The sequence below is a fragment of the Portunus trituberculatus genome, chromosome 7, assembly GCF_017591435.1.
Source record: "Portunus trituberculatus isolate SZX2019 chromosome 7, ASM1759143v1, whole genome shotgun sequence".
NCBI lineage: Eukaryota > Metazoa > Arthropoda > Malacostraca > Decapoda > Portunidae > Portunus > Portunus trituberculatus.
In genome coordinates this window covers 7,379,044-7,389,043 of record NC_059261.1, presented here as the reverse complement: position 1 = coordinate 7,389,043, position 10,000 = coordinate 7,379,044, and the positions used below count along the sequence as shown (strand labels likewise).

The window sequence follows — 10,000 nt, the reverse complement described above, 5'->3', positions numbered from 1 at the left end:
CCATGCACCACAACACCCATTCAGTCACCAAGTATTAAGTTGAAGCAAGGAATAAGGAGGAGATTGAAGGAAACAAAGAAAACGAGAGGGAAAAAAAGGTGCTTGGGAAGAGGAAAGTAGAGAAAATAATGAAAGAATGCTGAATAAAGAAGAAATAAGAGATAATGGGCGGAGTGCGTGAATTAAGGTGTGTGTTCGTACAGGTGTGACATTGCCGCAGGCCGGGAAATATCCAAAAAAATGCCAATGTCTAAACGACCTTCATGAAATTGTTAAACCATTGGGTAGGTTAGGTTAAGTTAGGCCTATAAGCATTTCTAACCCTATTTTAGCTATCAGAAATTAATAATAAGGTTAGATTAGGTTAGTTTAGGCCTATAAGCATTACGAACCCTATTTTACCTATCGCAAATTAATAATAAGGACAAGTTAGGTTAGTTTAGGCCTATAAGCATTTCTAACCCTATTTAATCCTATTGGAAATTAATAATAAGGTTAGATTAGGTTAGTTTAGGCCTATGAGCATTACAAACCCTATTCTATCCTATCAGAAATTAATAATATGGTTAGATTAGGTTAAATTAGGCCTATAAGCATTTCTAACCCTATTTAATCCTATTGGAAATTAATAATAAGGTTAGGTTAGGTTAGTTTAGGCCTATAAGCATTACGAACCCTATTGTACCCTATCGGAAATTAATAATAAGGACAAGTTAGGTTAGTTTAGGCCTATAAGCATTTCTAACCCTATTTTACCTATCGGAAATTAATAATAAGGTTAGATTAGGTTAGTTTAGGCCTATAAGCATTACGAACCCTATTTAATCCTATTAGAAATTAATAATAAGGTTAGATTAGGTTAGTTTAGGCCTATAAGCATTTCTAACCCTATTTTAGCTATCGGAAATTAATAATAAGGACAAGTTACGTTAGTTTAGGCCTATAAGCATTTCTAACCCTATTTTATCCTATCGGAAATTAATAATAAGGTTAGTTTAGGCCTATAAGCATTTCTAACCATATTTTAGCTATCGGAAATTAATAATAAGGTTAGGTTAGGTTAGTTTAGGCCTATAAGCATTACAAACCCTATTTAATCCTATTGGAAATTAATAATAAGGACAAGTTAGGTTAGTTTAGGCCTATAAGCATTTCTAACCCTATTTTACCTATCGGAAATTAATAATAAGGACAAGTTAGGTTAGTTTAGGCCTATAAGCATTTCTAACCCTATTTTACCTATCGGAAATTAATAATAAGGTTAGTTTAGGCCTATAAGCATTACAAACCCTATTTTATCCTATTGGAAATTAATAATAAGGTTAGGTTAGGTTTGGTTAGGTTTCCCAAAAGGTCACCAAGATTGTTAGACATAGGGAAAAAAAATTAAATATATGAGACATTGGGAATAAAAATAAATATAAATAAAATAGACATAGGGAAAAAATAAGTAAATAAAATAGACATAGGGTATAACAATAAGGGAATAAAATAGACATAGGGGAAAAAATAAGTAAATAAAATAGACATAGGGAAAAAAATATAAATAAAATAGACAGGGAAAAAATAAGTAAATAAAATAGACATAGGGGAAAAAATAAGTAAATAAAATAGACATAGGGAAAAAAATAAGAAAATAAAATAGAGGGGAAAAAATAAGTAAATAAAATAGACATAGGGAAAAAAATAAATATGTATAAGACAGAAAAAAAAATATAAATAAAATAGACAAGGAAAAAAAATAAAATATAAATAATAAGAATATATTCGTTCAAACTTCAAATATACCTTACCACAACTAAATTTAGGCCTACCATAGAACCTCCCCCATATTTAGAGACACCATAGATAACTCAACCTCAAAATATTAATGGCAACGTAAATAAATAAAAAAATAAATAAATAAAATAAAAACGTACCTTATTTGAGATGAGTGACCTTATCTTGTGTGCCATGGCGGGTCAAGGTCACACTCAGACACTCACACAGACAGACAGACACTCAGACAGTCAGACAGGCAGACAGTCAGACATGCCATGGAGAGAGACATACACCCCGGCTCGTCTCCTCCGCTTCCCGCAGGATCAGTGTCATCATCAGCTTTGTTTTGGTCCTTCAGGTTCAGGATTCAGTGTTTTTTACGGGGTACGAATTGTGGTGGTGGTGGTGGTGGTGGTAGTAGTAATTGTAGTAGTAGTGGTGGTGGTAGTAGTGGTTGGTGGTGGTAGTAGTAGTAGTAGTAATTGTAGTAATTGTAATTGTAGTAGTAGTAGTAGTAGTAGTGGTTGGTGGTAGTAGTAATTGTTGTTGTTCTTGTTGTAGTGTAGTGTAGTAGTAGTGTAGTAGTAGTAGTAGTAGTAGTAGTGTGGGTAGTGGTTGTAGTAGTATTGTTGTTGTTGTTGTAGTAGTAGTAGTAGTAGTAGTAGTAGTAGTAGTAGTAGTAGTAGGAGGAGGAGGAGGAGTAGAGGAGGAGTAGAGTAGAGAGGAGGAGGAGGAGGAGGAGGAGGAGGAGGAGGAGAGAATGAATAATGAAATCTCTCTCTCTCTCTCTCAAATTACACACTGCACAATGTCTAAATATTTATTCAAGACACCTGGCCAAAGACTATACACACACACACACACACACACACACACACACACACACACACACACACACACACACAATGGGAAAATGCGTAGAAAATTATAATAAAGTAGAAATTAGTAAATACAATGGTAACATTTTTTTGTAAACATTATAGTAGTTGATTATTAAGCAGGTACATTTAATAAGAGACTTTTATACATACATACAGACAGACAGACAGACACACAGACACTAAACTAAATAAATGTACATAAAACAGATAGACATACCTGGAAAAATGTTATTAATGTGTATTTCTGAATAAAATAAAAAAAACATACATACATACATACATACATACATACATACATAGGGATAAGGAAAAGGAAATAAGAAGAACAAGAAAATGATAAAGAAGAAGAAGAAGAAGAAGAAGAAGAAGAAGAAGAAGAAGAAGAGAGGAGGAGGAGGAGGAGGATTTAGTTGAAAATAAAGGAGAAAAAGGGTCAGAATACATACATACATACATACATACATACATACACACACACACACACACGCTCTGTATACTAAACCCACTATACATTAAAATACACCCAAACACACACACCCATATATATAAAAACTCAGCCTTACTTAACAGCATACAGCATACACTATACAGCATACACTATACAGCATACAGCATACAGTATACAGCATACACTATACAGCATACAGCATACAGCATACAGTATACACATCAATGCATACATACATACATACATACATACATAGTGAATGCATAGTAATAAGTATACATAGATATTAACACTGCAAAATGTCTTCTCTACATAAACATACATAAATTTTCTTGTTTTTTTCTTTATTTTCTTTTTTCTTTTCCTTTTCTCTTATCTGAATGAAGTAGGTTATCAGAAATTGGCTTATTTTTTTTTTTTTTTCTTTTCTTTTTTCTTAGTTTGTGTCACTGTAGGAAACTAAAGAGGAAAATCTTGGGAAAAAAGTAATGTTTTTTTTTCTTCTTTTTTCTGGTTTTGACTCTCTCTCTCTCTCTCTCTCTCTCTCTTTTTGCTTTTCTATTTCATTTTTTTTGGCACAGTTTTCATTTAGTTTAGTTTGTTCTTTTGTGTGTGTGTGTGTGTGTGTGTGTGTGTGTGTGTGTGTGTGTGTGTGTGTGTGTGTGTGTGTGTATAAGTAGTGTCTAAGTGTGGTTCAGCATGGGAGTGGGTGGGATGGGGTTGGGGGGTGGGTGTGGGGTGTAAGTATTGGTGTGTGGGGTGTGAGTGTAGCGCTCACTCACTCACTCACTGACTGACTCACTGACTGACTGACTGACTGACTGTGTGGTGAGGAACACTGGAGTGGAGTGGAGTGGAGTGGAGTGGAGTGTGGTGTGGTGGACACACACACACACGTCTAGGTCTCATCCCAGTACTCCTCGTCACCGCCACGCTGCCCACCACGGCGGCGGCGGCGGGTGCGGCTGTTGCCCCACAGCAGGTGTCTGGACTCATAGGCCGCCTCGCTGAGCCCCGCTGCCGCCGCCGGTGCTGTCTTGAGGTCCACAGGGGGCAGGGCGGGGGCGGGCGGGCGGCCTGCAGTGCCGGGTCAGGCCCCGCGGCCCTCTTGCGGCGCTCCTCGTCGTGGCGCGCCTTGGTGCGGCGTGGCTTGGCCGGGGCCGCCTGGGACACCTTCTCCAGGTAGGCCTGGGGGCCACGCTGGGCCGCCTCCTCCCCGCGGCCCACCCCGGGGTAGTGTGGCAGCTGTGGTGCCGCTGCCTTGTGCTGCACCGCTGCGGTGGACCTGCTCGGCACAGCACCCACAGACACCACAGCCTTGCCACCCACACCACCCACAGCTGACCCCTGCTGTGCTGCTGCTGGTGCCACAGGCTGCTGTGCTGGTGCTGCTGGTGCTGCTGCTACAGGCTGCTGTGGTAGTGCTGGTGCTGCTGCTACAGGCTGCTGTGCTGCTACTACAGGCTGCTGTGCTGCTGCTACAGGCTGCTGTGCTGGTGCTGCAGCTACAGGCTGCTGTGCTGGTGCTGCTGCTACAGGTTGCTGTGCTGGTGCTGCTGCTACAGGCTGCTGTGGTAGTGCTGGTGCAACAGGCTGCTGTGCTGCTGGTGCTGCAGCAGCAGATTGTTGTAGTGCTGCTGCCACAGGCTCGTGTGCTGCTGGTGCTGCTGCTGCAACAGGCTGCTGTGGTAGTGCTGCTGCTGCAACAGGCTGCTGTGGTAGTGCTGCTGCTGCAACAGGCTGCTGTGGTAGTGCTGCTGCTGCAACAGGCTGCTGTGGTAGTGCTGCTGCTGCAACAGGCTGCTGTGGTAGTGCTGCTGCTGCAACAGGCAGCTGTGGTAGTGCTGCTGCTGCAACAGGCTGCTGTGGTAGTGCTACTGCTGCAACAGGCTGCTGTGGTACTGCTGGTGCAACAGGCTGCTGTGGTAGTGCTGCTGCTGCAACAGGCTGTTGTGGTGCTGCTGGTGCAACAGGCTGCTGTGGTGCTGCTGCTGCAAGAGGCTGCTGTGGTAATGCTGGTGCAGGCTGCTGTGGTGCTGCTGCTACAAGCTGTTGTGGTGCTACTGGTGCTGCTGCAGGAACAGCCTGGTACGCAGCAGCAGACTGCTGTAGTGCTGCTGCAACAGGTTGCTGTGGCACAGCATTGAGTAGTTGTGGTGGTGCAACAGCAGGGAGCTGTGGTGCTGCAGCAACAAACTGCTGTGGTGCAGCAGCAGCAGGAGCCTGTGGTGCTGCGGCAACAAGCTGCTGTGGTGCTGCGGCAGGGAGTTGTGGTGCAGCATTGGCTAGCTGTGGTGGTGGTGCATTAAGCAGCTGGGGTGCAGCAGCGTTGGGCTGCTGGGGTGCAGCAGCAGCGTTGGGCATCTGTTGTGCAGCGTTGGGCTGCTGTGGTGCGGCGGCAGCACGCAGGCTGTCCTGCAGTTCCTGCTGTGCCTTCTGGTCCTTGAGTTCCTGCAGGATCTGTTTCTGCTCTGCCAGGATCTTCTGCTGTTCCTGGTGCTGCACCTCAATCTTCTTCAGCAACTCCTGCTGCTTGTACTCCACCCGCGCCCCCGCCGCCACCCCACTACCACCACCACCGCCGCCGCCGCCACCCTCCCGGTGTGCCTCCTTCTCCTCCTTCTGTATGGCGTCAGGGTGCAGTGAGTCCCCCCCTGCCCCGCCCTCCCTCGCTGCCTCCTTCCCTGCCTCACGCTCCACCGCTGCCTTGGCTGCCACTGCCGCTGCCGCCAGGTCCTCCGGGGGTGGCTCAGGGGCCACAGGTTCCTTGCGGGTGGCCAGGTCCTCCAAGGGTGCCGGCCGGCCCTCCTCCACACCAGCAGGGGCCGGGTCGTGCCGCCTCACACCCACGCCGCCGCCCTCTGCCGACACACACACACACACACACAGTGGTCAGCACAGCAACACACCAGTATAGCACCCCTGTGTCTCACCACCCCCTCTATGCCACCCACCCCTCACCCCTCACCCGTCACCCCTCACCACCTCCCCTCACCTTTCTCCAGCAGCAGGCCCTCCCCCAGCAGGGCGGGGGGCACGGCGATGACGGGCTGCACTCCCCCCTCCATCCCCCTCACTGCCGCCACCTCCGTGTGGGTCAGGTTCAGGTATGTGCCACTCACTATCAGCACCACACCCATCAGCATTATGCCCTGCAACAACAACAACAACAACAATCAAAACAACAACAACAATAGTGAAAATAACATCATCATCATCATCATCAGCCCTGCAACAACAACAACAACAACAACAACAACAACACTAAGAGGATATGACTGTAAAGAGGATCAGGATGAGGCAGTGTGTGAAGGACATTGGAAAGTACAGTTTTCCACACAGAACGGTGGAGAAGTGGAATGCATTGAGTGGTGAAGTTGTTAGTGTATAATGTGGTGAACTTGAGGGAAAAATTGGATAAATGAGCCCCACTCCAACCCTGCACAATACAACTACGGAAATACACACACACACACACACACACACATATATATATAATTTGCTAAGGAATATTGGACTAGCATTTCACTACATGGACAAAGAAATGATGAAGAAATTGATAAGTACTATAATAAGACCCAGATTGGAATATGCAGGAGTAGTGTGGACCTCTCATAAAAAGAAACACATAAGGAAGCTTGAGAGACTACAAAAAATGGCTACAAGAATGGTCCCAGAACTTGAAGGGATGACATATGAGGAGAGACTAAAGGCTATGGATCTACCAACCCTGGAACAGAGAAGGGAGAGAGAGAGAGAGGGGATCTGATACAAGTTTATAAATGGATCAACGGAATGGACCAAGTGGATAATGAGTATCTGATCCTGAGAGAAGAATATGACATTAGAAGCACAAGATCGCATAGTAAAAAGCTTGGAAAGAGAAAATGTCTGAGAGATGTTAAAAAATAGAGTTTCCCGCCAAGATGTGTTGAGACGTGGAACAGTTTGAGTGAGGAAGTGGTGTCAGCAAAGAGTGTGCAGACCTTTAAACAAAAATTGGATAAGTGTAGATATGGAGACGGGGCCACACCAGCGTAAAGCCCAGGCCATGGAAAACCACAACTAGGTAAACACACACACACACACACACACACGCTTACCTGCGCCACAAGTCTCTCCACGGAAGCCTTTGAGTTGACCTTGATAAACATGACGCAGGGCAACACCAGTGAGATGACCACCCCCATTGTCGACCCAAGCATTCCCAACACAAACTCTGGAGGAAGGAAAAAAATAAGATAAGGCGGAAAGAAAGGGAAAAAAAGGAAAGAAGGAATAGAAAGGAAAAAAAAACCTGAAGGAAATGAGAAAGATAATGAAATCACTGGGTCACCACCGTCACTAACTCACCAATATGAGAATAGGAAAAAAAGGGAAAAAAAGGGAAAAGGATAGGAAAAACAAAACAAAACAAAAACAAAACTGCACCACCACCACCACCAACTCACCAATATAAAAAAAAAGGAATAAAAGAAATGATAATGAAAAAAAAGACAAAATAACTCATACACCACCGCCATCACCACCACCATCACCACTACCACCACCACCACCACCAATATGAAAAAAAAAAAAAAAAAAAATAAAAGAAAATAAAAGAAAAATAAATAAATAAAATAAAAAAAAAGAGAAAATCACCACATCACGTCACCACCATCATCACCACCACCACCACCACCACCAATAAAAGAAAAAAAATAGAGAAGAAAAAAAATAAAAGAACCAAAATCACACACACCACCACCACCACCACCACCACCACCATCACCACTACCACCACCACCACCACCACCAACATGAAAAAAAAAAAAAAAAAAAAAAAAATAGAAAATAAAAAAAAATAAATAAATAAATAAAAAAACAATAAAATAATCCACGTCACCACCACCACCACCACCACCACCACCACCACCACCAACTCACCAATATTCGGGATGAGGATGCCGACCACCAGACTGATCGCCAGAATGCACACCGTTATGCCCTTGAACCGCGCCTCGGGCATGTAGCTCCCCACCAGCCCCTGTGTGCCCTGGGGGAGGGGAGGGGGCAAGGTTAGGTTAGGTTAGGTTAGACTCGATTCGTAAACTGTTTTTTTTTCCATTTCGTCTTTTTTTTTTTTATATTTCAAAATGTAGGTGTTTTTTTCTCTCTCTCTCTCTCTCTCTCTCTCTCTCCTTCTCACCATTTTATCTCTTTGTCTTTCTTCTCTCTCTCTCTCTCTCTCTCTCTCTCTCACCCCTCTCTATTTATTCATTTATTTATTTTCTAATATTTAAAATGTAGGTTGTTCTCTCTCTCTCTCTCTCTCTCTCTCTCTCTCTCTACTTACATCCTTTTCTTCCTTTCTCCTTCCCTCCTCTCTCTTCCTCTTTATCTCCTTTCTCCTTCCCTTTTCTCCACATCTCTTCTTCTCCTTTTCCTTCTTACTTCCTTCATGTCTTCTCTATTTATCTATTTCTCTCTATTTATCCTTCTCTTCCTTTCTACTTACCTTCTTCTCTTCCTTCATCTCTACTTCTTGCCAGAGAGAGAGAGAAAGAGAGAGAGAGAGAATTCAAACCTTATTTTATCTCCTTATCTCTTTCCCTGTCTTGCAAATCCCTTTCTATAGCTTCCAATCCCCTTCTGTAGCTTCCAAACCCCCTTTTTTACCATCCATTCTCCTTCTTTACTGTCCAAAACCTTTTCAATCCCTTTCTGTGGCTTTCAATCCCCTTCAGTACCATCCAATCCCCTTTCAACACTGCTTCTTTAACATCCAATCCTTTTCCAATACCATTCCTTCCCATCCAATCCTCTTTTATACCCTCTAATCCCTTTATTACCTTCTAAATCCTATTGTAAAACCATCCAATCCCCTTCTTTACCCTCTAATCCCCTACCAATCCTCTTCTATACCCTGTAATCCCCTTCCAATCCCCTCAAATCCCCTTCTTTACCATTCAATCCTCTCAAATCCCCTTCCAATTCCTTTCTTTACCATCCAATCCCCTTCCCTCACTCACCCTGCTGTAGAAGAGGGAGTGTATGGAGGTTCGACAGGGGAAGATCATGAGGGGAAAGCTTATTGCCAGGGAGGCGGTGAAGAACAATTTGATCCCCTCTGTCAGTGGTGTGGGAGGAAGGTTCATGATGATGTTACCTGAGAGAGAGAGAGAGAGAGAGAGAGAGAGAGAGAGAGAGAGAGAGAGAGAGAGAGAGAGAGAGAGAGAGAGAGAGAGAGGAATAGGAGGAAAAAACATTAAGAAAACAGAATTTTCTATTAAAATTTAAAAACACTCAAAATACACCCAAACACACCCAAAACACACTCAAAACACACCCAAAACACCAAAACACACACAAACACACCCAAAACACATCCAAACACACACAAACACACCCAAAATACCCAAAACACACTTAAATATACCCCAAACACACCAAAACACCTAAAACACACCAAAACACATCAAAACACACCCAAAACACATCCAAACACACACAAACACCCCAAATATACCCAAAACACACTTAAATATACCCAAAACAGACCCAAACACCTAAAACACACCCAAACGCACTCAAAACACACCCAAACGGACTCAAAACACACCCAAACGGACTCAAAACACACCTAAATGTACCCAAACACACCCCAAGGCCTCAAAACACCCTAAACACACCCAAAATTTACCCAAAACACACAGAAATGCACCCAAAACACACCCAAATGTACCCAAATGTACCCAAACACCACAAACACCCGACAAACACTCACCAGCCATGTCTTGGTCCACAAACGCGATGTAGCCAAAGAAGCCGACGGAAATATAAAGAGCACAGCACAAATTTAAAGCGCTGTTCACAACCGACCTCATTTTGGGGACATCTGGATCCTGGACCGAGTCGTAGATCTCAAACA

At 43.7% G+C, this 10,000-nt stretch overlaps 2 protein-coding genes across 2 annotated transcripts in view; both read right to left on the bottom strand.

The window, feature by feature from the left end:
* The window catches only part of LOC123498662 (probable arginine--tRNA ligase, mitochondrial), a 25,634-nt gene extending 23,558 nt beyond the window's left edge, over nt 1–2,076 (bottom strand). Inside the window, 1 exon segment of the mRNA XM_045245988.1 lies at nt 1,920–2,076. Coding sequence (XP_045101923.1) covers nt 1,920–1,955 — 36 coding nt within the window. The 5' untranslated portion in view covers nt 1,956–2,076.
* A 1,621-nt stretch (nt 2,077–3,697) lies between these two features.
* Nucleotides 3,698–10,000, bottom strand: part of LOC123520296 (putative sodium-coupled neutral amino acid transporter 10) — an 11,952-nt gene continuing 5,649 nt past the window's right edge. The window contains 8 exon segments of the mRNA XM_045282477.1: nt 3,698–4,180; nt 4,264–4,467; nt 4,552–5,951; nt 6,086–6,242; nt 7,194–7,309; nt 8,017–8,125; nt 9,102–9,238; nt 9,857–10,000. The exon segment at nt 9,857–10,000 is cut by the window's right edge and continues 5 nt beyond it. Coding sequence (XP_045138412.1) covers nt 3,989–4,180; nt 4,264–4,467; nt 4,552–5,951; nt 6,086–6,242; nt 7,194–7,309; nt 8,017–8,125; nt 9,102–9,238; nt 9,857–10,000 — 2,459 coding nt within the window. The 3' untranslated portion in view covers nt 3,698–3,988.